The 25,331-nt window shown below is 51.0% G+C and overlaps 10 protein-coding genes across 10 annotated transcripts; 6 read left to right on the top strand and 4 right to left on the bottom strand.

Moving 5' to 3' along the window:
- Positions 1-580: 580 nt before the first annotated feature.
- Positions 581-1,713, bottom strand: A1O5_07354 (uncharacterized protein; the record flags this gene model as incomplete). Its single annotated transcript, XM_007747943.1, has 2 exons — positions 581-1,543; positions 1,600-1,713. 2 exons carry the CDS (start codon positions 1,711-1,713, stop codon positions 581-583), a joined length of 1,077 nt encoding a protein of 358 aa, XP_007746133.1.
- A 924-nt stretch (positions 1,714-2,637) lies between these two features.
- On the top strand, positions 2,638-4,158 carry A1O5_07355 (uncharacterized protein; the record flags this gene model as incomplete). Its single annotated transcript, XM_007747944.1, has 1 exon — positions 2,638-4,158. The coding sequence occupies one exon, from the start codon at positions 2,638-2,640 to the stop codon at positions 4,156-4,158; it is 1,521 nt and encodes a 506-aa protein (XP_007746134.1).
- A 178-nt stretch (positions 4,159-4,336) lies between these two features.
- On the bottom strand, positions 4,337-5,350 carry A1O5_07356 (uncharacterized protein; the record flags this gene model as incomplete). The annotated part of the gene is made up of 1 exon (XM_007747945.1): positions 4,337-5,350. One exon carries the CDS (start codon positions 5,348-5,350, stop codon positions 4,337-4,339), a length of 1,014 nt encoding a protein of 337 aa, XP_007746135.1.
- Positions 5,351-6,047: 697 nt separating this feature from the next.
- On the bottom strand, positions 6,048-7,029 carry A1O5_07357 (uncharacterized protein; the record flags this gene model as incomplete). The annotated part of the gene is made up of 3 exons (XM_007747946.1): positions 6,048-6,414; positions 6,481-6,755; positions 6,823-7,029. 3 exons carry the CDS (start codon positions 7,027-7,029, stop codon positions 6,048-6,050), a joined length of 849 nt encoding a protein of 282 aa, XP_007746136.1.
- A 544-nt stretch (positions 7,030-7,573) lies between these two features.
- A1O5_07358 (uncharacterized protein) lies at positions 7,574-10,231 on the bottom strand (the record flags this gene model as incomplete). The annotated part of the gene is made up of 5 exons (XM_007747947.1): positions 7,574-8,561; positions 8,615-8,733; positions 8,783-9,127; positions 9,180-9,978; positions 10,029-10,231. 5 exons carry the CDS (start codon positions 10,229-10,231, stop codon positions 7,574-7,576), a joined length of 2,454 nt encoding a protein of 817 aa, XP_007746137.1.
- Positions 10,232-10,627: 396 nt separating this feature from the next.
- A1O5_07359 (uncharacterized protein) lies at positions 10,628-12,289 on the top strand (the record flags this gene model as incomplete). The annotated part of the gene is made up of 1 exon (XM_007747948.1): positions 10,628-12,289. The coding sequence occupies one exon, from the start codon at positions 10,628-10,630 to the stop codon at positions 12,287-12,289; it is 1,662 nt and encodes a 553-aa protein (XP_007746138.1).
- A 2,618-nt stretch (positions 12,290-14,907) lies between these two features.
- On the top strand, positions 14,908-15,314 carry A1O5_07360 (uncharacterized protein; the record flags this gene model as incomplete). The annotated part of the gene is made up of 2 exons (XM_007747949.1): positions 14,908-14,951; positions 15,044-15,314. The coding sequence occupies 2 exons, from the start codon at positions 14,908-14,910 to the stop codon at positions 15,312-15,314; spliced, it is 315 nt and encodes a 104-aa protein (XP_007746139.1).
- Positions 15,315-16,729: 1,415 nt separating this feature from the next.
- On the top strand, positions 16,730-18,260 carry A1O5_07361 (uncharacterized protein; the record flags this gene model as incomplete). The annotated part of the gene is made up of 3 exons (XM_007747950.1): positions 16,730-16,766; positions 16,858-17,021; positions 17,133-18,260. The coding sequence occupies 3 exons, from the start codon at positions 16,730-16,732 to the stop codon at positions 18,258-18,260; spliced, it is 1,329 nt and encodes a 442-aa protein (XP_007746140.1).
- A 2,130-nt stretch (positions 18,261-20,390) lies between these two features.
- Positions 20,391-22,595, top strand: A1O5_07362 (uncharacterized protein; the record flags this gene model as incomplete). The annotated part of the gene is made up of 2 exons (XM_007747951.1): positions 20,391-20,694; positions 20,755-22,595. 2 exons carry the CDS (start codon positions 20,391-20,393, stop codon positions 22,593-22,595), a joined length of 2,145 nt encoding a protein of 714 aa, XP_007746141.1.
- Positions 22,596-23,902: 1,307 nt separating this feature from the next.
- A1O5_07363 (uncharacterized protein) lies at positions 23,903-24,905 on the top strand (the record flags this gene model as incomplete). Its single annotated transcript, XM_007747952.1, has 3 exons — positions 23,903-24,149; positions 24,211-24,483; positions 24,541-24,905. 3 exons carry the CDS (start codon positions 23,903-23,905, stop codon positions 24,903-24,905), a joined length of 885 nt encoding a protein of 294 aa, XP_007746142.1.
- Between the last annotated feature and the right edge of the window lie 426 nt (positions 24,906-25,331).

The raw sequence follows: 25,331 nt of genomic DNA on the forward strand, positions 1-25,331 counted from the left end.
CAGTCGGAGGTTTATGAAGTCTTTGAACTTGAGGCGGGTTGAGTGAGTCAGAAAATATAGAGAATTGGTAGAACAGCATATAAAATGGCCATCCATTGTGGTTTTCCGTCCATTGTGATTTTCCTTCAGTCTATCCATGAGACTGGGTGAAGACGACTTTTCAGCGAATCCGATAGTGGAAAAGACCATGGGCTGTGACATATCTGTTCCCGAGATCGTTTACCTTTATCCCGTATACTGCACTGTCCAGGTGGGTATTGTGAGGCCTTTAATGTCGGTGCCGTATCGTGCATCGAGCGTAGTTCAGAAATCCAATCGAAGCTGAGGAAAACAAGCTGGGAAATTGCCTCCTCAAAAGGCCACTATATGCAGCTACTCACGGCTTCTCTTCGGAGAACACAACACGCAATACACAACCCTCTGCTCCCATGGTCATATCCGACACTACAGCAAATTTAGAGCGGACAGCAGTTTGATATGAGAGCCGTTGCAACGGCAAATAATGAGTCTTCGATATGGGTAGAGCTCAAAACCTCCGACTGCTGGCGGAAGTCTGCCCTCCAAAATTCCTCTATATCTTTCACAGCGACAAGTCTTTGCTCAAAGTGTTGGAAGAGGCTTCTGCTTTTGAAGCCACCATTTGCTTCCGAAATAGTCTTTCAGCATTCCCTTTGTAAGCCATCTTACGCTCGTCCTCAGTCATCATTACCCGAGGCATATGCTCTTCCATCGTGTTAGCAAGTAGTTCCACGAACTGTACCGGGGTGAAAGGGTAATCGCTGCCATAGAGGATGTGCTCCTTGTCGACAAATGCAAGTAAAGCTGGTAATTGATCAGGCCATGCAGTTCCTGCCATGTCGAAGTAGAAGTTTTTCCCCAGTTTCTCCTTCACAAAGGCTGGAGTGACCGACTCGTCAACCGGAAGGCTCGGAATACCTCGTCCAAAAGATGAGAATCTTTCTATCAAAGGCGGTAGACAACCCCCCGCATGAGGAATTATATAAATAATATTAGGATAACGAGCGATCGTCCCGGAGTAGAATAAATTTACCACAGCTCTGGCGGTATCGAAAAAGAACTCGAAGATGGGGCGTGGAAATTCTGGAAGAGGTGAAGCGTTGCGGCAACTAGTCTCGTTTCCACATCCTTGTTCCAGGCAACAGGGAGTGGTTGGGTGCACGAAAATAATTGCATGTCGACGATTTAGCTCGGCCCAGATAGGCTCATACGCGCTGTGGCCCAAATAGTATCCATGAGTATTGGTATAGACCGCGACTCCGTCGGCGTTGAGAACATCAAAAGCATGGGCAAGTTCATCGAGGGCTCCCTCCACATCAGGCAGTGGAAGTGCGGCCCAGAACCCAAACCGGTCCGGGAAATGCGCCTTCGCATCAGCAGCCACCGTGTTGCACTGACGGCAAATGTTCCGCGCAAGCTCGTCATCGTTTGGCACGAGATGAACTCCTGGCGAAGAGACGGATAAATAGCATTTGGTGATGTTCAGTTTGTCGGCCATCTGCAAGTGCGCCCCCAAACTCCATTCCTGAACACTGTGCTTAGGAGATCCAGACTGTCACGGCTGAACGATAGAATGCGTACCGGTAAGATAGGATATCCATCGGGAGCGCCGTGGCCGTTAGCCCGACATGCTTCACGATAGAATGATGGTAAAAAATGGCTGTGGACATCTATCTTCTCTGGTCGAAGAGCCATTGTCCAACGAGGATATTGTACGTGACGCGTGGTCTCCCCTGCGGCGTGAAAACGATAGAGCGGCTGGTAGCGCGACGCGACTCGGTAAAGAAACGATTCGAGTGTATAAATTTACCTGCGTATCTGGCCCCGGTGCATCCTCAGCCACTATAAGAAGCAGCGTATATATCGGGTTGGAGCCGTGGCCTGGCCGTGGCATAAGAGGGCTTTCCATCATCACTCCACTAGGAGACCAAAATAGGGCCAAAAGCCCGGCTGATTTGTCATGTGCCGCACCTGTCGGATTCCAGTGAGCTGTCAGCTCTTGAGAAGCTTTGCGGGACGCTTCAAGTCGAAGAGTTAATATCATGAGCCGCGTCCGACAAGTAACAAGTACATTTAAGAAACAACAGATGTAAGCGGGGCTAGACGGAACTTAGTAAATCAACCACCACAAAATAACAGTGAACGTGGGGGGCGGGCAATATCATTGGCGCAATTAAGTTCTTAACTAAGAAGTAGTGTCTACCTTATCCAGTTTATTTGCACCTTATTTCTTGTACCTTATTTCTTGAACCTTATTTCTGTACCTTATTTCTACGCCGCGAAGCTAACCTTGTGTAGACGGCTCCCAGAGGGTTTGCAAATGTGAGGCGTCCGACAACGCTTTGATATGTCGTCCCGCCCGGAAGAGGTGGGGCGGCATCGACTCGGATGACTTGTCTACTTGTTGACTGTTTTGAGTCAGCCTTAGTTTCGGGCCCAAGTTCGACCTGGTTTCGTCGGAGTGTCCACCCAGGGACAAGGCGCATATGGGCGCCGTGGCCTGATGCAACGACGGGCAAACCTAAAACAGTACTCTATATATCGAACGAAACTTACAGGCTCCGTAAATCATAGCAAGTAGATGGCATTTTGACCTGGCTACACTTGAAATCGGAAACTATGTCGAAAACGCCTAATGCCGAGCATAAACAGGAACCTGCCAATGGGAGTGATATTTTAGATGTTGCGATCATCGGTGCAGGGATATCAGGTATCAATACCGCCTATCGCATTCAGACTGAGCTTCCTGATATCAACTACGCCATCTTCGAGGCCCGAGATACAATCGGAGGGACATGGGACTTTTTCAAATACCCGGGCCTTCGTTCCGACTCGGACCTTTTCACCTTTGGGTTCTCTTGGCGGCCATGGACAAAGAATAATCCTATCGCAGATGCAGGGTCCATTCTAGAATACCTCAGGACGTCTACTACAATGGAAGGAATCGACAATCATATTCAGTTTAATACTCGAATTCAGAAGGCGAATTGGTCGGTCAAGTCCCACTTGTGGGAGTTAACAGCGACCACGAACAACGGTGTCCAACACCAAAGCTTCGCGAGGTTCCTTGTCCTCGGCACGGGCTACTATGATTACGAGCAAGCTTTGCCAGTTATCATTCCTAGGTTAGACTCATTCGAGGGTCAAACCGTTCATCCCCAGTTTTGGCCTGCAGACCTTGACTATACCGACAAAAGAGTCGTTTGCATAGGAAGCGGCGCCACAGCAATTACTCTTGTTCCAGTTCTAGCGCAGAAGGCTGCTAGCGTTACTATGCTACAACGCAGCCCGTCCTATATCATTTCGATATCCAACTCGTCCAAGGTCTCCCGGTTGAAGCAGTATCTACCCAAGCGTCTGGCATATATTCTCAACAGGCTTTATTTCCTGACATTTCCAATACTCTTCTACTACTTCTGCCGCCTTTTCCCAACCTTATCTAGGAACACCATCCGGAAAGCAGCTACTAAACAGCTACCAGAAGGTTATCCGATGGATCCCAACTTTACGCCCCGCTACAATCCATTCGACCAACGTGTGTGCTTTGCTCCTGACGGCGATTTTTACGATGCAATCCGAAAGGGTGCGAAAATCGTGACCGGAACCATCAAGCAGGTGGTTGGCGACGGTATTCTTCTTGACGATGGATCAAAGCTCTCCGCCGACATTGTAATCACAGCTACTGGGCTGAAAATGCTGTGGGGTGGGAAGATCAGCATCACGGTGGATGGGAAACCCTACCGCATTGGGGACAAATTAGCGTGGCACAACGCCATGTTACAGGACCTACCCAACGCCATGGTGGTGACCGGATATGTCATGGCCTCCTGGACACTCGGTGCTGATGCCACAGCTTTCCTGCTTTGCCGTCTCTTGAGGGGAATGCGCAAACACGGGCTGTCTACTATTGTCCCGCGCGTCCCAACCGACGGGTCTGTCAAGGCGTGCCCTCTTATCACGCTGAGCTCGACGTACGTCTTGGCAGCAGCGGCAGACAGCTTGCCAAAGTGTGGCAGCCAGGGTCCGTGGAGGAGGCGATTCAACTATTTCACCGACACATTGAAGTTTAAATATGGTGATGTGACAGAGGATTTAGAGTTGTATCGAGAAAACCTGCCGGTGACCGGCCTGAAACTCTAGGCGGGCAGTCCATAGCCACCACTGACAGACTTTCAATGAAGGAGGTCACACACTATCACTGCTGGCAAGTTCTGCTACATTTTTGCCCCCTGCATCAAAATTTAGTCTTGCTGTTATAACCATCCCTTCATCCGTGTCTATATCCAGAACCACACGGTATCTTTCACAGAGCCCGTCCTCATAAGGCCAGCACCAGTTTCAGCCTCTGTATTTCCCTTTCAAAAAACCCGTCGAGTGTTCCCGATTCGAATCCTAGATCCTTGACACGCTGCAAGTCAAGGGGTGTTGGATTACTCGCCAGAAACTGCTCGTATTCCGTCTTGGACGAGTTAATTCCTCTCCTCTGTGCTTCCTCCGCGGTAATGTACTCGACGTTAATTTTCACCTGGTCACCATGTTTTGCGAGGGCTCTCCCCATTGCACCGGTGACGTCGGTTAACAGGCCGACCTGGGAGACCAGATCGATCTTCTGCAACGACATGTCAGGCAGGTCACGTCCCTTTCCAGGTCCGATGACAGCGACGGCGCAGAATAGTCCAATATCTTCTGGATCGACCAGATAATACTTCCAGTCGGCCGGCATCACCGTCACAATCCGGTGCTCAGCAAGCTGTGGGTACATGAATTCGGCCATCGGTTTGAGAAAATTTGAAAGAAAGTACGCTGGTTTGAAAATCGTCCAAGCCCAGCCATTCTCCTCGGCAGTCTTCTGGACCGCCATCTCGTTGGCATGTTTACCTTCGAAGTAGGCGTAGCGGTGGGTGCCCTTTTCGAGGTTCTTAAAGTTTCCTGGAATGCTGGGATCTCGCACACCTGCGGTGGTGGTATACACCACTCGCCTCATGGTGGTGACCGAGGAGAGAACTGAGAGGATGGTATCAGCTTGACGTCGCTCTGCTCTGGACTCCGTTTGGTCCCAACCCGTGAGAAGAATGAAGAAGCACGCGGTACATGATTCTGCGGCGGCGGCGATGGCGGATCGGTCGTCGTTGTCCCCCTTGAAAAGCTTGACTGACGGCGAAAGTTGTGCTAGTGCTTGAGCTTTGGGGCTGTCAGGGTCGCGGACGAGAGCGTGAATGGAGATAGGGTGCGTGGAGGAAGCAAGGCGGAGAAGGGCACGGATTGTGGCGGTACCCTGGGTACCAGTACCACCAGATACAAAGACAACGTCTCCCGGTGCTGAATGAGACATGATCGAGCACAACAGTTGAGGCTGGGACGGTAAGCTGACGAGGAGAGTGGAGCGGCATCTGCGACGATCTTTCTTACGGGCCTTATATCGGTGTTCCGAATCCCAATCCTAACCCATCTGCAGGACATCCAAGCCGGGTCGAAGGTGCCTCTGTGCCTTTTGATGGCCTCACCCGATCTCCCCGTGGTGGGAAATACTGCATGACGTGAGGCCGGATTCAGCCAGTACAGGGGCATCAATTCCCGCCGAACCCACCTCATCAAGGCTCACGGTGCTGCATCAAAGCGAAGTGTCGCCACACACGCTAGACGCCTGTGCTTCCGCGACCTTGAGAGGTCGTTTTCGAAGCTATGGGGTTAGCTTAGGGGAATCCATGATTAATCATGACACCATTCTATCAGGCGTTGCGGACTTTGCCAATTCAACTACGCACGAAATCAAGGAGGTCATGCGGGACGCGAACGCCAAAATGTAGAAGGGTCGGGTTGAGGCGCCATATTCTCCCACTAACCTTTATCTCTTCTCAACAGTGTCAAAGATGGCAGAGCAACGGAGGTACGCAGACAGTTATGTGGTAGAACGAAGGGCACTATTCTCCCCCTCATGAAATCCTCCTGGTTTGATCGTGTTCTTCTGTCCGCATTTGAATTCTTGTGGGGTTTGTACTATCAAAGAGCAAATCTAGCACTGAAACAAGTCAATTTCGCCCAGATGGTTCTAATGCCCTCCTTTCTTCTTGCTTCTCCCACAAGGTATGCAATGTTGAGTTTCCTTGCGTAATTTCTGCCCAATCTCCTTTCTCCAGGTGCTGTCTCCCATACGCCAACACACCATCCGGAATCAAATATGGGCGAGAGGCATCGACAAGACGAGCCACGAAAACCACAGTATGGGCATCCAGTGCAGTCGGTCCCACACCATCGCCGAAGATCCACGTGGCTTTGCCTCCGGGGTTATTCGTCACAATGTTGTGTGCGATCCTTTCTAGGTATGTCCGCGCCTTGATTTCCTCTCGCGCCACTATTTCAGGGTTGTGCGGGTCGAAGGGATAGGAATCCATGAGGCTGTCCGGTCCAATCAGACGAGTGTTCCAGCGTCGAAAAACTCTCTCCTCATTCGATAGGACTTACAATTGTAGCTTCCTTTGTAAAGCAGCCTTGTATTTTTCAGAGGAAGTCCGGTGTGCGATACGCTCCTGGATCATGTTCACGATTCCTTGCGATCGGCCGTCGTCGGCGGTGAAGGACAGGCTCACAAACCAGATCTCATGTAGCTCATCCAAGAGTGCATTGATTGTCTCACAATGCGGACCAGGCAGTAACTGACTATATCTTTCGCCCAAGAACCTGGTGATGTCGAGGCTGTCGGTTATCTCGACAGATTGAGGACCAAGCAGTAAGGGCACCTTCGCCAAAAGTGTCTCATTAGTCCAGCTGCCACTATGCGTCGCAGGATTCGGCCCTTTCCCCTACCTGACCTTTCCAATTCTTCTCTAGATATTCCTCGTCGTTCTGGTGCCCAGCGTAAATGTCAATTTCTGTTTCGACGGGGTCAACTGCCAATGCTGGCGACTTTGGCTGTCCTTTCCAGCGGAGTGTCAAGAGGACCATGAGCGAGCATATCGAGAAAGAGTTGTAGTACAGTTTGTACTGGGCACTCGCAGTACCGTCTTGCTCCATCACGCCTGTCCTGCTCTCCCGGGGACATCAGAACAATGCGCGGAATTGAGTTTCATATGCAGTTCTTGAATTGATGAGTAAGAAAGACTGGACGTGATTGAGGCCTGTGATCGATGAGGCAGAGGCCCGCATGGATTTTTCGGCGGGACGTGTGGGAAGCCCATGCGACGAAGAACGAGTTTGGCGACGTGTAACTCACTTTACAAATCAGTCCTATGTATCCCCGAGACAAGCCGCTTTCTATTTGCTCTGAGCCTACACATTCTCCATTCACACCACCTAGCCGAGCCCGAGCGAAGACGGGGGGCAACATACACTTGGCACAGACGTCGAAGGGTCGATCTATCGCCATATCGAGAGGCAAACGTTCTCCTAGCAGACGGTAGTCCTACTTCTTTTGTCCTCACCAACGGAGGACTGAAAATGGCTTTTTGTGGGGGTTCCTCTTGACATTTATTTTGCCCAGTCCTATAGCACTCATCCTATGTTGATGTCATTCATTGTTTGGGCTCTCAAGGATATGCACACGGGCCTGAACCTTCTTTCATTCTGTCTGCCCGGAGACGAAGGCCTGGACTACGTCCGCAAACTTTCGTGAGATACCACTCGTTCCAAGTCGTCGAAGAGTCGACTCGAGTACACATAAAGTGCTAGCTTTCATTACCGCTGTGTTTGCGACGAGTATTGCCTTCAGATCCGCGATGGCCTGGTCCAGAATACCTGGCCGTGTCTCTATAACACTCCTGTTCTCTCGTAACAGCCGAATTTCCGGCAACGTCATCAGATATTCGGATGTCTTATCGGTCAACAGATGTGCATCCGATCCGACTGAGGCCGAACACCAAGGTAAGTAGAGCATATAACAATACCAACATAGAGCAGCCGAAAAGAGGATTCTGGCAGTGTGAACGGCATCTGCTGAGCCTACAGTTGTTGAGGCAACCATATTCTGAAGACACATGGCATGAAGGAGGCAACGTTTAGATTCTGGTGAGCAGATCCAGGTTCTAACATGATTTAATGTTGAAGCGTCGATATCGGTGCCTTGCCTGCCCACCGCCAGCTCCAGAGCGTTGAAATCTGTCGTAAGAACCATAAATGTATGGTGCCATAGCGGCCTTAAGCAGAATGGAAGCTCCGGTTGTCTTTGGCTTCGACATTCTTTTTTCTGGCAGCAATTCTGGGGTGAAGAATACCACATCAAAAGGTCGGCTTGAAACTCCGTTATACGTTCCGCAGAGAGTAATTTTAGGTGTCGAGATTCGCAAATAGTAGCGCCTATCCCAGAAAGTACCGCCCAAGAGTTCAGCATCGATAAGTGGTTTGTGTCTTCTCCGAGAGCTACGCTTGCTTGATCTTGCCAGCTCCTCCGCCACGTTCTGTACTTCATCGCCCATATTGTGGCGGTCGGTGCTTGAAAGAGCTCTGCGGGTGCAAGTGGTGGTAAGCGGCTTACATTGTGTCGGAAAGTCGGTTCGTGGTGGAAGAGAGCGGTAATTTCAGCATCCTGAATATGCAATATTACAACTGCGCTATCGACGATGTTAGTGACACAGTATCTAGGGCGAGCCCATATACGGGTTACCGTCTCATCTCTTCGCAACGAGCCCAACGTTTCCATACTCGTTCAAGATCATCTCCTAAGACCATCTCGTTGGGACCGAACTCGGGGGTTTCGGTAAAGAGGCTGACGGAACGGGCAAGCTGGTATTCACGATTAGCTTTAGATATTACGGAGGGCTAGAGAAGATACCGAAATCAGTGTCCCATGATAGGCATCGGCGATCGTACGGTGAGCAGGATCACCTGACAAGAGGGCAAAAGTCTGGCCAATTGCTGCTCCTCTGATATTATCACGCATCAGATGAGGGTGCTGTAAAAGTCGCCTTTCCCATGGAACAACGGCTCCAGTTCTAATGACGCGTTCAAAGAGCCTTGCCCCTATTCGTGTGGCAGCGTCAGATGTCATTGTCATTGCTCCTGCGGCGCATATCAACAGGACGAACATGGTGCTGCTCGCGCTCGGTCTGAAGGTTGGACCGTGTATGAGGGGTAACGCGACATTGAAGCGGGTGAAGAAAAAGTGAATGCAGAGGTTCTGCGACATTGGTTAGACAAGATATTTCCTGCCCCGGAGGGGAATATTATACCAGAAGATCAACCGATGGCAATGGTTCATTGGGTAGTGGTGTGCGAAGTTCTTCAACCATTTGCGTATGGTAATTCTCGTCAATATCGCTCCTCTCCGTGCTAACGGCTTGCACTTCTGTTTCTACTCCAATGTGACTCCGGACTTGGAGAAACCACATGCGTCGTAGATCGAGTACCGATGGAGGTCTATCACTCCCTCTGGTCGAAGACAAAGGTGCTGGTTTCAGGTGTGGTTGGCCGCTCAGTGGACGTGCTTCATACAATGAAGAACCCACATTCTCGATGTCGACAAAGTCCTCGTCTAGAAGCCAGTTTGTGGCGTCAAACTGAAGGAGCGGATCATTAAGAGCAAATCCATCTAGTACAGAGGACTCTATGCTTGTAAGTTGGTGGCCGGGGAAGGCGTCGAAACTTGCCCTTTGATCTGTGGATGATGACGGCACTGACATTTGGGCCAATTCGTCACCAAACCAATGTCCCAAAGGCTGCGACCCAGAGTCGGCGATTGAGACATTCGGGTTGATGATCATTTCATGTTGGAACCCCGCGAACGGAGGACGGACGACCATACTACCATCGTGATCATTTGGGGCGGTGGTGTCGACGACGGTGTCGGCAGGAGGCAAATTTGATCTCAAGGTCGGCTTGGGAGGCAGAGCTATACTCGACGCGTGTGCGGCCTGCTCCAAGGCTGCGGGTGGGGAGGCATCTGGGTGAGCTTCACTGATGGCGATCCTAGCAGCCCTTTGCTTGCCTCGTGTCACTTCGTGAGTCTTGAAATGGCGCAACAATGTGTCCCTTTGGTTTTTAGCTCCGTTGAATGACGAGGTCACTCCTTCGCAACGTACCGGCGAGGATAGAACTTCCCGCAGGTCCTGCAGCCATAGGGCTTTTCATTCGTATGGGAGCGGACATGACGGTCGTAGTGGTCGTTTTTCTTAAACTCTCGTGAGCAGTGCGGACACTGTCGTACCTTTTCGGGCGCCTGCAACAGAGGCCGCTGGATGCGGGAATCGTAAGTCGACTCATCAGGGACCGTACTGTATGACATGGGCTGCATCTTCTCCTGCACTACTTGTGCTGCGCTATCATGCAGGCCCAATGCACCTTGAAAACGTAGTGAACGAATGCACTGTACCACAAGACCCGAATTTTCCACTATTCCCCGCTAGCGGCCCCGCATGAAAAACCTGGGGAAATGTCGGCCTTGCGGGAGATGCGCCTTTGTTCTTCCCCAGTCCAATCGAGCGGGAAAGTGGTGGGAAAGGGCAGGAAAGGGATGGTCCTGCTGGCGGGACGACCAAGTTCACACACCAGGCGGACCATGAAGAGACCTTGCTCCTTCCATGCCTCGAATTTATGTTTCAAAAGGCCTGCGGGATTTGTCTTCGTGCTCTTCTCGTCCTTTCAGGCAACCCACTCACAACCAGATTGCAAAAGGAAAACCATGGCACAGGACAAAGAGGCCGACATGAAGCACGACAGCTTCGATCACTTCGAGCATGTCCCTAACGATCAACAGCAGGAGTCGGACGGCGGCACCACACATGTCGACACGCTCCCGACCATGGCTGTTCAAGCTCTGCGTGAGCAAAAAACCACGAGGACTATGGTTTTCTTTGCAGCCTGGATTGCCTTCGCTGGCTGGATTTGCAATTTCGACCAGGGCTACCAAGGAGCCGTTTTGATCATGCAGTCGTACGGAAGAGCCTTTGGGCATTGTACACAGATGCCCGATCCGGGTACCGGGGTCATGGTTGAAGTTTGCACGTTGTCCGCGACTCAACAGTCGCTGACCGGCGTGCAGACGCTTTTCTATGCCGCAGGAGCTGCGCTGGCAGGAGTAACGGGCACATGGCTTGGTCGAAGAGACAACATCCGATTAGCTTGTGCACTCTGCATCATCTCGGCCGCAGGTATGCTCGGCACTGGTGGCAGCTTCCTCCAATACATGGTTGTGAAATGTATCGGCGGGCTTGGGATCGGTCAACTTCAGGCCGTGGCTATCGTCTATGGCTGCGAATGCGTCGCTCCCAGGAAGCGTGGCCTTCTGCTCGCCATTTTCAACACTGGTCTGTCCGTTGGTAATGCATCGGCAGCCGCTGTCTGCGCCGGTTCCTCCAACTTTGCACCCACCAATGACTGGCAGTGGAAGACACCCATCGTCTGCCAAATCCCTCTCAATCTCATGTTGGCATTAGGCACGTTCCTATTCTGCGAGTCGCCAAGGTGGCTCTTGATCAAGGGGAGAGAAGATCAAGCTCGAATTTCTTTCGCAGCATTCCTACATGCCACACCATCCTCTGAGATTGTGAGCGCACAGATCCAAGACGTCAAATTCCATCTTGAACTTGAACGATCTATGGTGGCGACCGCCTCGTGGACCGAGATATATGGCAGGAAGAACATCCGCAGGACTCTCACGTCGACATTAGTCCTTGTCAGCATGGGGATTACCGGAATTCAGTTCGTCGGCTATTACACGGCCTTATTCTTATCGGGTGTAGGCGTCCACAATCCCTATCTCATCAACGTTACCATCGCGCTCTGTATCTTTGCTGGCACCATCCCTGGACCTTTAACTCCGGAATATTGTGGCAGGCGACTCTCGTTGTTGATTGGCTACATGTGTATGGGAAGTTTTATGTTAATCTTCTCGTCGGTGAGCACGGGCTTGGGGGCCGATAATTCTGTTGCGAAGAATGTCGTGGTGGTATTCTTGTGCCTATGGGCATTTACATTTGGAGCTTTTATCGGGCCCAATGTTTGGCTGTCCTCCACCGAAATGCATAGTGTTTCGCTTCGAACCTATGGCCAAGCCAGCACGACCGCGGTTTTCAACTTATTCAGCTTTGGAGCTACATTTTGGACGCCATATATGTTGAACCCTGATTATGGAAATATGGGAGTCAATGTTGGGTACTTCTATTTTGGAGTAACCTTCGTGATCACCCTGCTCATTTTCTGGTTTGTTCCGGAGACTGCGAGATTGACTCTGGAACAAGTGGACGACTACTTTGCAACGGGCCGTGCAGCTTGGAAGACTTCCTTGACTGGGAACAAACGACTGGCTACTGGGGTTCCCCTGGAAGTGGTTGTACATGAATGATGAAAAGCGGAAATAGCAAGATCTGCCCGAGATGTCTTGAGCTCCTGTAATCTAGCTCCAATTCCACAGGCTTTGATGTAGGCCTGGTCAGGCTGGGGTCTGACCCCTCTCGACCTGGCCAGCAGGTTTTAACTTATCTCTCGGTAGTTATCGCCTGAGCGCCAAAATCTGGCTACATACACAGTATCACCTCAACATACAATTTCTTGTAAGGTTCAAATTCTCGGCTCATGTACACTCAGGATAGGTGTCGCCGCGAGCTCTCTCCCATACGTTGAATATCACCGCTGATACACAAAATCTGAAATTCAGTTGACATAACCTCATCCGAAGTCTCCTCCTTAATTGTCCTGGTTTCTTAAGCTTTCCAGAGGACGCAATTTGAGTCTCCCATGAACGAGTAAAACAGTTTAAACTCTTTGAACCCGGCCCAGGTTTCCCTGGCGAAATGTCTTGTACTTGAGGTTAAGTGCTTAGGTACAACTTGGAACTGCACTCCCGTGCGATTGTTGTTGAGTCAAACCTTCGTTATATATATATATACTTTTCTGCGAGGATAGAAGGTCTCCTTTGCAACCAGCCATGACAAAGTGGGAGTCGACGTTTAGGTACACTTTCGATCTTCCAGGATCAGTATGGATACGGTATACCTGAATCCTTCCAAGTCTTCAACCAAGACTTTTTCCTGAGCCTGCTTTCTGTTCGCCCGATTGAAGTGAATTGAGGTGGCCTACACATAGACGATGAGTAGAAAAGCAGCTGTAAAGCAGATGTAGAGACTGTGACATGGGTGAAACCGAGTAGTGCTATACCAATGATCAAGATGAAGGCGTTAGCAACAAGGAAAGGGGCTTCGTAAGCGGAGACATTCAGAGAAATATGTTTTAGTCGTCCCCAAGACCACAGAAAAAGGCAAGTCCCTAAGAAAATGGCTCAAAATCAGTCCAAAGGTAGGAGAGAATGAAGGAAAGGCTCAGAGGAAGTCGCTCCACAATGGTGACGCACCGGAGTTCAAAGACATTGCCCAACGACCGTGCCATAGCCCAGCTCGTCCTTCAGGATGATGGAAAAGAAGTATTGTAACAAGGCAAAGTGGCTATGTTGTGCTGGCATAGGGGTGGTAGGTAGACGATTTGGCTAGTCACATGTCAGGACAAACGGGACTGGCATCATTTTGGCTGTGGACGAGAGGCTTCATGGTAGGAAGGAGCTATTGAGCATTCAAGCATCAAGGGGAAATGGCAACAGTTACAACAGTCACGGAATGGCTGTACTAGTATACTATTATTGTCAGTATACTCTTAACAGTTTACAGTGCTAGTCGTGTACCATCCTTTTCAGTTTAAATAGAGTACTCTATGGTTTTCTTGACGCCGCATACCTATTTCTGAGCATTCCTTTTGTTTTGTTTTTTCACTCCTCAACGCCGCTTAGCCGCTTCCTCTCTGTGGGTTGGTGTTGGTGGTGGCATTGGCGGTGGCGTTGTCTTGCCAGGACCAACCAGAAAGGCATTCTCGATTTGCGACCTGCCTGACAGGCCTCTGTGCATTGTTGCACGTGCATGCCAAACCCAGAAGTGCTTTGTGACAATATCGCTACCAGATGTCTGATTATAACGGTAAGATGACATAAGGCGTTGATATGGCCCAAGCCAGTCCAACTCAGTTCACACCTAGAAATCTTAACATCGTATCGATTACTACTTCAGCTGTCCATATTCATCTAATCAGTCACTAATTGAGAATGCCTGACGGAGCGCCTAACGAGAATCTCAAGAAGTTTGGCCACTGAGACGAGGACACAGTGTGGGAGGTTGCGCTAGAGGGCTGGAATAGATTGTCAAAGAAAATAATCAATAAATGGGTGGAGGAAATGCCTAGGAGGCTTCAAAGTGTGATCGATCTAGAAGGCCAGATGACAGCCTGCTAGATATTTCTGGTTCCTGATTATAGCTCTATATTTCTAGTCACAGTAGTAATTTCTGTGAGAGGTAGATGTGACCGGGATTGCCAAGAAATGAAAGCGTCACGTGTTTGGTCGGGACCTTACCCAGTTTAATCAATACGTGTTATGCAAGTACTGTAACACGGCTCGAAGGATCTGTGGCTTAGGGGCCTATCCTATTTAGGTGATACCGGAAGCACCTGTGATGCCTGACTCGCCGGTTTTAAAAGCGGCACGGTCGAGGAGAGTCCCAAAGTGAGCTTCCCTGCGCCGCTTTTACTCTGCTTGTGTTGCCAAGTCTAACTGCGCCAGTCTGCGCCAAGAACTCGTCGAGCGGCTGCTGGTGCCAACCAAACCTGCGGCTTGCCGGGGCTTGCTGGGCTTTGTGGGCTCTACCCAGTACGATCTCTGCTCAAGGTTCAAGGCCGCCTCTGGAGTTTGCACCACTTTGTCACCTCCCGCTCTTGTCGCCATTGTTTTTACTTCATCTCCTCTCCTAAAATTTTCGCCCTCGTCTCATCCGAGTCCAAGTCACCGTTCCGCTCTTCCTCTCCACCGTCTTCCCCTGCAAGTGATTACTCTCTCTCAAGTCGTGAGGCGTGTCTTTTAAACAAGATCTCGTGAGCGAAAGGCGTGGCACCTCTGCTCACTGTTCCCTTTTGTGCACGATAAAGATGGCAGAACCCGACGATGTCGAAGAAGACCTCTTCGCAGATCTGTAAGTCTCTTCTCTTCCTTGCCTCATCTCTTCTCAAAAATCTGCTGTGGTGTTTGTTGAGATTCGCGCAGAGCCTAATATGACCTTTGCAGCTATGAAGCGGATGAGAACCACGCCCCCAAAAAGAGTGCAGTTCCTGCTTCTGCACAGCCAGCCTCGAGCGACACAGTAATGAAAACAAGTGAGACGCCAGGCTACGGTGAAGAACCAGAGGTCGCCTTCGACGCTACTTCCTTCGATACAGAACCTCAGGGCCAGGATGAACCCACCAATGGCACTCATAGTCCAAAGCAAGCTCAAGAAACGCAAGAGAAGCCGCCGCAGGCCGAGGTCTACAACGTCAATATGAAAGAAGATGGGTGAGTATATGTTCTTCTCTACGTTCTCCTTGTTCCGCACCTCCCTCCTATTTTTGGCTGCTCTTGTAAGTCGGTTTTGTTGTGGACTCTAGTCTTGGGAAAGTAGGAAAGAGGTGGACCAACTGCGAAGATAATGTGGAGAAGAGGAAGCTGGGTCGTTCGTGGCGCAGTTGGCCGTGGCAGCCACCAGCACTGGGTGACGCAAAGGTGCGCGTGGTCTGAGAACTCTGCAAACAAACACGCGAATTGAAGGTGCTATACCGTTCATGGGTAAAAGACAACAAAGGAGGTCGATCGTGGCTGGAATGGATGGCTCTCATACATTTCTATGACGAACAACGGATCGGGTCTGCGATTGGTCAAGCAGCCCGCTACAACGGGCTACAGACCTTGCAATTTTCATTTTCAGGACAGGCTCGGATGAATTGCTGGCAACTGCTCCACCTCGGTTGGCTATCAAGTCGTGCTTGGACAGCTGCAGTTCGAGGCCCTTCGGTCTGATTAGGGAATTGGGAAGCCTCTCCAAATATTGAGCCGTGCGTCAGTGGCTGGTTACGTGGTGCATCAAACTAGCCGAGTCGATCTCATTGCCGAAAAAGTGGTCATTCAGCGAAGCCAGAATAGTGGGCAAGAAACTACTACCGTACAACAAGATACTTTTCCAGGCAGAGCAGAGTAACAAAGTCCAAACCCAGGCAGGAGATAGATGCTATGGAGTATCTGCTGAATCTCAAAGAGCCAACAAACCTTTGCCTCTGTCCGCTAGAAGAAAGTCGACTGCTTGCGCATATGGGGAAGAGAACGAGCGACTCAGAGGCCCGACGTCCTGTTATATCGTGTATGGGAATGGCCGCGTCCAACGAAAGGCGCAGCTTTCCTGCAAGGCTGCAAGGCTGCAAGCCGCTCGAGTGCCGAAGACTGAAGACCAGGGCTGGGAAGGTGTTGGTCAGGACGATCTTGGATCTGGACCGTGTCTGCTTCCTACAGGCGGCAAATTCATGCGAATAGTCTTGGCCTCCGTCCCATTCAGTCTGCAGTCTGTATTCAAGTTGACGGTGGACGCCCGCGATCATTACTCTACTGCAACAAGCCGCCATCACGATTGCCCACAACAAAGAAAACCCACACACCATGGAATGTACATCTAGAGCATGTCTTGCACGGTTGAATTCCCTCTTCCCCCAAACTTGCGGAGCTGGCCCTGCGAGCCCTCTACTACTGAGGAACGGAATAAAACCCATCTAGCTCGAGACGAGGCTGTTATTTCGGGGATTGGAGAACCACCACCTGCCAACGAACTTTTTCACGCCTCGACTTATCACTCAGTCTTTTGTTCTCACTCCCCCATGCCGCATCGTCGTCTTCATTCTTTTCGTTTGGTTTGCTTTCCATAGCTAACATAGCGATGTTTACAGAAAAATGTTCATAGGGGGACTTAATTGGGAAACAACCGATCGTAAGAATCGTCCCAGCTCCTCTCCCTCAATCGGAAATCTATCTGTCGCTGCATTAAGGCATCCGGGCACCGCACTAACCTCCATTGACAGAATCGCTTCATGATTACTTCTCACAATTCGGCGAAGTTCAAGAATGCACCGTCATGCGAGACAGCGCCACAGGCCGCTCTCGAGGCTTTGGATTTTTGACATTCAAGGACCCCAAGACAGTCAACACCGTGATGGTAAAGGAACATTTCTTGGATGGGAAAATTGTAAGACCTACCCATTTCGATACATCCCGGGAGACACAGGAAAAACTTGGTTCCCTTTCTCGAAAATATTTGGTCCCCCGAAAGAACGAAGGCTTACTGAGGTGTGCCCAGATCGACCCCAAGCGAGCGATCCCCCGAGACGAACAGGAAAAGACAGCCAAGATATTCGTGGGCGGAGTCAGTCAAGATGCCACCGAAGAAGATTTTGAGGGCTTTTTTGCTCAGTTTGGGCGGGTCATCGATGCCACCCTCATGATGGACAAAGACACCGGCCGACCGCGAGGCTTTGGATTCGTGACCTTTGACAGTGACGCTGCCGTAGAGAAATGCCTGCAGTACCACCCGCTCGAGATTCTGGGGAAGCCTATCGAGGTCAAGCGCGCACAACCAAGAGGCAAGATGGGTGAAGATGACGATTACGGTCGTGGTCGTGGGAGAGGCAAGTTCGGGCGCGACGACCGCTTTAGTACTGACACCACCCAAGCTCCGCAAAACCCCCAGGCTCAAACTCCAAGCATGATGGCCGGCACCACTGGGATGACCCCTCAGATGATGGCGCAATATTGGCAAAGAATGCAGCAATACTTTGCAATGATGCAGCAGCAGATGGCGGCCAACATGATGGGCGGCATGGGCGGCATGGGCGGCATGGGCAATATGGGCATGAATCCCCAGATGATGGCGCAAATGCAAATGCAGCAACAGCTGCAGAAAATGCAAGGTGCAAATAGCCCTAATGCTCAGAACGTCGGCGGCATGCAAGGCATAACTCCTCAAATGATGCAACAGATGATGCAGATGCAACAGGGTGGGATGAACATGGGGGCAAATCGACCACCGATGGGCCCCGCCAGTGTGGCAGGAGGGCCGCGAGCCGGCTTTTCGGCACAAGAGCAGTTGGCATTTGAACAACAAAAGTACGAACAGCAGCAACAGGTACGTCGTCAGGGCGGCTTTCCGCAAGGTCCTCGCGGCGGCGGCTTTCAAGGCCAGGGGCAAAGCGGGCCACAGTCGTGGGAAGGAATGTACGACGACGTTCCCCAGCCAGAAGGAAATGTCGGTGGCAGAGGCTCAGCCGGGCCGGTTCGCCAACACACGCCAAAACCGCCCAAGGGTCCCGGTGGTGCCTCTCCAGTGAGCGCAGCTCCGGCCAATGCGCCCACTGGGCCCAAGAATGCCGGCAAGCCAGGAGCAAATTTCAGAGGAGGTAGAGGCCGATACCATCCATATGGAAGGTGAAGAATCTCCAACGTCGAATTGCGGAGGGACGCGGGGGTTGGTTTCGATGGGGGGTAGGTGTGATGCTTTTGCGTTTTGAGGGCGATCTCGACAGGCAAAGGGCTAGCGGGCGATCAAATATTGTGCATCGGCACCACAGCGAAAATGTGGCCAAAGGTTCACAAAAGTTGAAGGCAGTGGCTGCTAAGCTCTCATTACTCAGCAAGGGACGAGTTGATGCGACATGTGCCTATGGGAAGTTGGGATGCTCAATATACCAGTAGAAAACAGAGAAGCCCACTGCATTTTGCACCCCGATGACGATCTCATGCTTGGATTGGAGATAAAAACAACGAGAATTCAATAGCTAGCGATGTACGGAGTCTTCTCACCGCGAGATCGGCTATTGAGCAATTTCTCTCATCCATAGGGCTTCTCCTTGACGGAAACTGGGTCGGAAGTCTCCCACTGTGCCTAGCTATTATGTAGAGTCTTCTCGGCACCTAGACGAGGCTATGAGACCGTCTTTTTGGCAGGTTAGTTAGTGACCGCGTCTATTAATAGGAACCTCACTATTTCTCACAAGCTTCTCCTAAGTCGACGGGGAGACCCGTCAAGCCGTTCCGATTCATCTTTGAATACTCCGTCCTCTCACGCAGCACCGAGTACATGGGGTAGTTGAACATGGTCCGCGACAATGGAATTCCCCTGGATCGTCCTTATGTACTTGTATTCGCCTGGATGAAACTAGCCAAAGTCTCTTCAAGACATTATTTGTGGGTGCCTTGCATTTCGAATAAGATGCTGACAGGGAAGGACGGCAATGCAGGTACGGGGAGCGAAGGCCAGTCGAAAGGATTTCGGTGAGGCGCAGTCATGGCCCAAGCGGGTTGTCTTGACTCTCGAACTGTGAGGTCAATGGAACCACAAATGCTGCGCCTCATCGACAGCTCCCAACGTTCCAAGGCTCCACTGATGTGCTGAAGGTGTTCCCCGTTTTTTTTTTGGGTCCCTTGTCCTTTTTCGAGTCTTCCGGCAGTCGGTCTCCATAATGGTCCAGTGATGCAATATGGGGAGGAATAGGAGAGAGGAGCGGGAGAGTGAGGACGTTCAGACTCGCTGGTCGATGGTCGTGAGTACTGAGGTGCGTCTGTGAAGATTCGAAACGCGGTACAGTACCCAGTACAGAGGTACTTGCTCGGTACCTACGTGGTATCCAGTACCCAGTACGGAGAACAGGGACAGTCAGCCGAGGGCGACGTACAAGTACGAGTAAGGTCATTGTTCAGTGTCATTGGAAGGCACCGCTCTGAAGGGGGGCGCCCAAGCCACCACATGGGTGGCATAGGCACCACTAACTGTTCACTAACAGCTTAGCACGGTCCTCTCCATGCCGAACAACTCTTTCCCCAAGCTGCCCGGGTGGTATTCTGGCGGCAATGCCACCCCCCCCAAGAATCCCCCCAATCCATTTAAAGGTCCAAGTAGCTAAGTATTGGCGAGCATGGCTCCATCGATCGAGCACCACTTATACACCGTCAAAGTTTTTCCCAAAGACGCCACTGACCCAAACCCACCCCCTTCCAGACCAGTGGGCTACCACCCCCGGCTATTATCGATTCAACCATTTCACCTACCCAGTACAGTCCCTAGACAGGCGCTGTCGTCGTCCTCCGAGTGCCCAGAGCCCACAGCGCACCAGCCTGAAACGGCGCCTTCAAGCGGCCCAAACCCTGGACCCTGGCCAACCATACCCTGTGCTGAACATGAGCCATATCTTTCTCTCGCATCGCATGCGTCGAGACACCCAGCCGAAAATCCATTTCTTTCGTTTTTTTCCCACTTGTATGAAACTGTTCAATCGTTCCTGCTCCAAACTCTCGCTTCTTCTATCACGCTCGCTCTTGGCCTTTTGCATGTCGTTGCTTTCCCACCGTCGTTCGCTGTTCCATTCTTCCGCCTTCACGCTCCTGACGAACACCCACTCTTCCTCTCCCTGACAGACGCCTCCGATCCTAACTTCTGTCAAGATCTTGAATATACGTTTTTTCTTTTTGTTTTTGGAAAGAGATATTGGAAAAAGGGAGTTGCACCGGTGCCGTCTGACGGCCACTCGACCATTGTTTGGGCACAACATATTCGGGCGCCATCATGTGGAGGCTGTCGACAGTGGCATTGGCCTCTCTGGCCCTTCTTCCATCTGTGCTGGGAACAGATATCTTAAAAACCAATGGCTTCTCCGATTGCAACAATGGGACGTCGACAATCAAGGTCAATAATGTGGACATCTCCTTTGACCGGTCAACGAACAAGGTCAACTTTGATGTCTCAGGTTCCAGCACAAAACAACAGTTTGTCACGGCCGAGCTGATTGTGACCGCCTATGGCATTAACGTGTACAATAACTCTTTTGACCCCTGTGCCGTTGACACCAAAGTCGATCAGTTGTGTCCTGGTACGTGAAAACGATGCTATTGCTGCACGTCAATTGGAAAAGATACTAATGCTCGCCCAGTACCCGCGGGGACATTTGCGGCCAACGGATCGCAAGTCATTCCTTCAGAGTACACCTCGCTCATTCCTTCCATCGCCTATTCTCTCCCGGACCTCGATGGCACCGCTCAGATGGTCCTCAAGGCCAAAGACGGGCAAGAGCTGGCTTGCATTCAATCTGGTGTTTCTAATGGCAAGACCACGGATGTACCCGCCGTCTCGTACGTCGCCGCGGCCATTGCTGCCGGTGCTTTGGCCGTTTCACTGATCGGCGCGGCTGCCTCTGGGGCGCATCCCGGCACAACTTCATCCAGTCCTGGCTTTTTTGAGGTCATGTGGTGGTTCCAGGGGATGGCAATGAACGGCATGCACTCGGTCAACTATCCCGGGGTGTACCGCAGCTTTGCAAAGAACTTTGCTTTCAGCACTGGTCTCATCTCCTGGGGTGGGCTGCAGAACTCAATCGACTCCTTTCGAGCACACACTGGAGGCAATTTGACCGATAACAGCTATGATTACCTGAGAAACGCCACTCTGGTCTTCCCTGATGGCTCTACCACGTCAACAACGACCGGCATCGCAAAGCGATCAGTTGCATTGGCGCTTCGTCAAATAACCACTTCCGTGAACGATACCAGCGCGGACTCCGGCGAGAGCAATTCCAAGGAATCACACCTGGTCAAGGGAATTCAGGGATATGTTGAGCAGCTCACGATTCCCGAGGCCAACACGTTCATGACGGTTCTCCTGATCTTTGTAATTGTGATTGCTGCCATTGTGGTTGGCATTCTTCTTTTCAAGGTCATTCTCGAGGCATGGTCACTTTTCGGCAGATTCCCCCAGTCTCTGGCCACTTTCCGCAAGGAATATTGGCGTATCATGGCTCAGACCATCACCAACTTGGTTTTCCTGCTGTACGGCGTCTGGACCCTGTATTGCATATACCAGTTCACCCATGGTGACTCGTGGGCGGCAAAGCTTCTTGCGGGTCTCACTTTGGGCACGTTTACGGCCCTCCTGGCATTCTACACCTGGAAGATCTGGAGCGTGGTCCGAAAATTAAAGAAAATTGAAGGCGACGCAAGTGCCTTGTTCGAAAACAAGGAAACATGGAAGAAGTACAAGCTTTTCTACGAAAACTACAAGAAGGGATACTGGTGGCTCTTTGTCCCAGCCATTGTCTACATGTTTGCCAAAGGCTGTGTTCTGGCTGCGGGTGATGGGCACGGCTTGTTTCAAACCATTGGCCAATTGGCCATCGAAGCTCTCATGCTCATTCTGCTCCTATGGAATCGGCCGTACCAGCGCAAGTCGGGAAACTGGATCAACATCATCATTCAGGTCGTCCGTGTCATGTCGGTGGTTTGTATCTTGATTTTTGTGGAAGAGCTTGGAATCGCGCAAACCACCAAAACCATCACCGGCGTCGTCTTGATTGTGATGCAGTCTGCTCTGACCGCCATCCTTGCATTCCTGATTGTCATCAATAGCATCATCACCTGCTGCCGAGAGAATCCTCATCGGAAACGCCGCAAGGCTGCACAGAAGAACATTTCCCAGGACCTCGAAGGCGATGCTTTCCTCATGCAGCCAAAGCCATACAATGGTTCCCCTGCCCGTCACAGTCGCATGATGTCCGAGTCTGGACAAAGCTATGAACCCATACGCGCTCATGCTTACTCGCGTTTCGGACCCCGAGGAGATGAAAGCGAAGAGACATTGGTCAAGGGGGCCGCACGTATGGGGGCAAGCAGCTACCGCAGCGTAAGCCAAGGGAGGAGCGACCACAATGGAAGTCCTCCTCCTTTCTCGCGGGAACCGAGACTCCCTGATCTTGCCTTTGAACAATATCGTCACAAATAAAGGGGGGAAATGAGGTGCGAGGATGTCTGCTCTACAATTTAGTCCGGCGTACTGTTTCATACCGGGGGTGATTTCCAAAAGCATAGCGTGGGTCGAACATTGGACACGACACGAATCAATTTTGGCATTGAAATGCCATGATGATATTTTTAGATAGATATATCGAATTAATACTACAGATTGCATATACTCGCCAACCGGTCTAGTGCTCATATATGTGTCCTCAGACAGCTCAACCTCACTGGTCAAGAGACAACATTGTGGTGAGGTTCGAAGCGCATCCAACTTCAACGTGTTCGGCCAGGATGCTGTGTAAAGAGTGAAACCGTTGGCGGGATCCTTCTACGTTCAGCCTTGTCAGCCCTTCGCAAGGCTGTGCCCATCCAGGTTCGGTACAAACCATTCACCTTTATATACCTATTGTCCTCAATCCCTGTCACACAAAGACCCCCTACCACGACCAGGGCGATTCCCGAGTCCGAATGCACCACGATTCCTCCACCCAGTCCAGGCCCCGTCAGGTCAAACTAACACCGGGTTAGCAGGCACCAGGACCTCGATTCGGACTGAACCGACGACAAAATAATCTGGGCCTCGTCTGGACAAACTAACAATAACGGGTTAGCAGGCGGCAGCACCCTGATTCGACTCCCACACCAATCGAAATTTCAACTGTATAGAAATTTGTAGTATGACCAGCCGAGAAAAACCAACCCCGAAAGGGGACGCGTTTCACTTAATCACAGACCAGAGGTTGACTGTTCTGTGTTTTAAGTTTTTGCACTGTTTTGACGCCAGATCTCAATCACATGGTTATAGTACCCGGTATAATGGCCAATATTGTCAAATGTTTCAGGAAGGCGGGACACCCAGTCGGCATGGAGCTGGGGTCTTCAATGCATTATACGCCGTTTTGAGATCCATAAGACGCCTGCCACAGTGTTATATGGAGGCGGGCTCACGGTTGGGAGTCGGGTCGTGAGCACTGAAACGGGCACGGGGAAACGTGGAGTTGTGCCTCAGCCAAGTTTATTCAAGTACAGCCAAGTATGGCGCGTCTCCTCTGCTTCTTTACAACACCAATGCATCCTTCATTAAGGCCTTCGGAGTCTCATGAGAATTGATTTGACTGCAAACTTGAGTATAGGGCGCCTCAAACAGAGCTGAGGGCGAATATGACCGTGATCAGCCGGCTGCACGCCCTGTTCTCTGGGACGGCATGGCAAGAGTCACAGAGACCGAAACAGAAAATTGATCCTGCTTCTTTGTGACAAGCAGATTGGCCAGCTGAACTTCCATTAGTCAAGATGTTGACTTGGACAAAGGAAGAAGATGTTCGCGGCGCCCTTATCGAAATCGACCTTCGTCAAATGTTTGGGAGAGAAAGAGAAATCAAAGAATGTGGTCGACTGGCAGGCAACAAGGAAGTCGAATTCGATCGCCATGCTGACCTTTTGTGTCTCACGCGCCCGATCTGGATGCCCGAGAAGCGAGTATATCTCCTGAACTCCAGCGAAACATTGAGAGTCGAGCAATCACATTCATTGCTACCAAGTCCTTCGAACTCGACCCAAGAACTTACGACTATGAGCTCATCGACGACCGGCATACGCAGTAGCTATCGGGTCAAAACTCTTCGTCTTGCCAGAATATTTTATTCACAATGCACCTCCCTCGGGAGAAATCCGATCCCGGCTGAACAACGTCTTCAACCACGAAATATCCGAAGAAAGGAAGACTGAGATATTTGGCCTAGCGGTGAATATACCCGAAAGCTTCCGCAGAGCCCTTCGAGTGAATGCGAGAGAAGATGACTTAGTAGAGCCGATAATTCAGGCTCTCGAAAGAATGAATAAGGACAATGTCTTGGCGGTTCGGAGAAAGGCTGGTAAGGTTCTCCCTTGGGCCTGGCGTGTTCATCATGGAGTGCTAATCTGAACTCTAGACTTCGTCGCGACTCTAAAGCCTGATTTTCAGCCAAATGCACCAGGTCTGGGACTTCGACGCCATGCCAATGGTGAGGCAGATGGTGCCGTCGATCAGCCTGGCAAGCGACAAAAGGCAAGCGACGGGCTTCCTCTCCCCCAAGTCAAATCATCTTCTTTGGCTTTAGCTACAACTCCATCCAAGGGCAAACCACCCTGCACTCTCAAGACTTCTCGTCCTGATATGACGATCGGTCTTGACGACTCGACGATACATAACTCATTGTGGAAGCGGAGGGCGAGCAAGTCTAAGGCGTCGGACTTCCTTGAAGCCTTGCAAGACGATGGGCATACTTCTCTCCGACCCCCGCGCAGAGCGACCTAAAAGTCCGCTTCCCAATTCTATTGCTTGAAGGTCAAGGGTTTGCTACGGGAACGCGTATTTACACGGCAGAGAATCAAGCCGCTGTAGCCGGAAGCTGCACGGTCAATCTTCTCCAACAACCAACCGACCTCTACAATGAGACCGTCCCCGATGGAGAACCCAAGAAGATGGGACCTCTCGCCTTTTCCATATGCACGCAGGGACCCTCGATCGAATTTTGTGTCCACTACTCGGTGGAGGAAGAGGACATTACCCACTGCCACATGAACCTCTTGATGGCAGTTCACGCATCCTTTCCCAACGAGGTACGCAAGTTCCTTCTCATGGTGGAAAAGTTATTCAGCTGGTACAAGAACGAGTTTTTGGACGAGTTTGCGGATCAGCTGGTCGCTCTACACTGTCGTATTACTCGTTGACCCCCCCCCC

The sequence above is a fragment of the Cladophialophora psammophila genome, assembly GCF_000585535.1.
Source record: "Cladophialophora psammophila CBS 110553 chromosome Unknown aczJe-supercont1.11, whole genome shotgun sequence".
NCBI classification, from domain to species: Eukaryota; Fungi; Ascomycota; class Eurotiomycetes; order Chaetothyriales; family Herpotrichiellaceae; genus Cladophialophora; species Cladophialophora psammophila.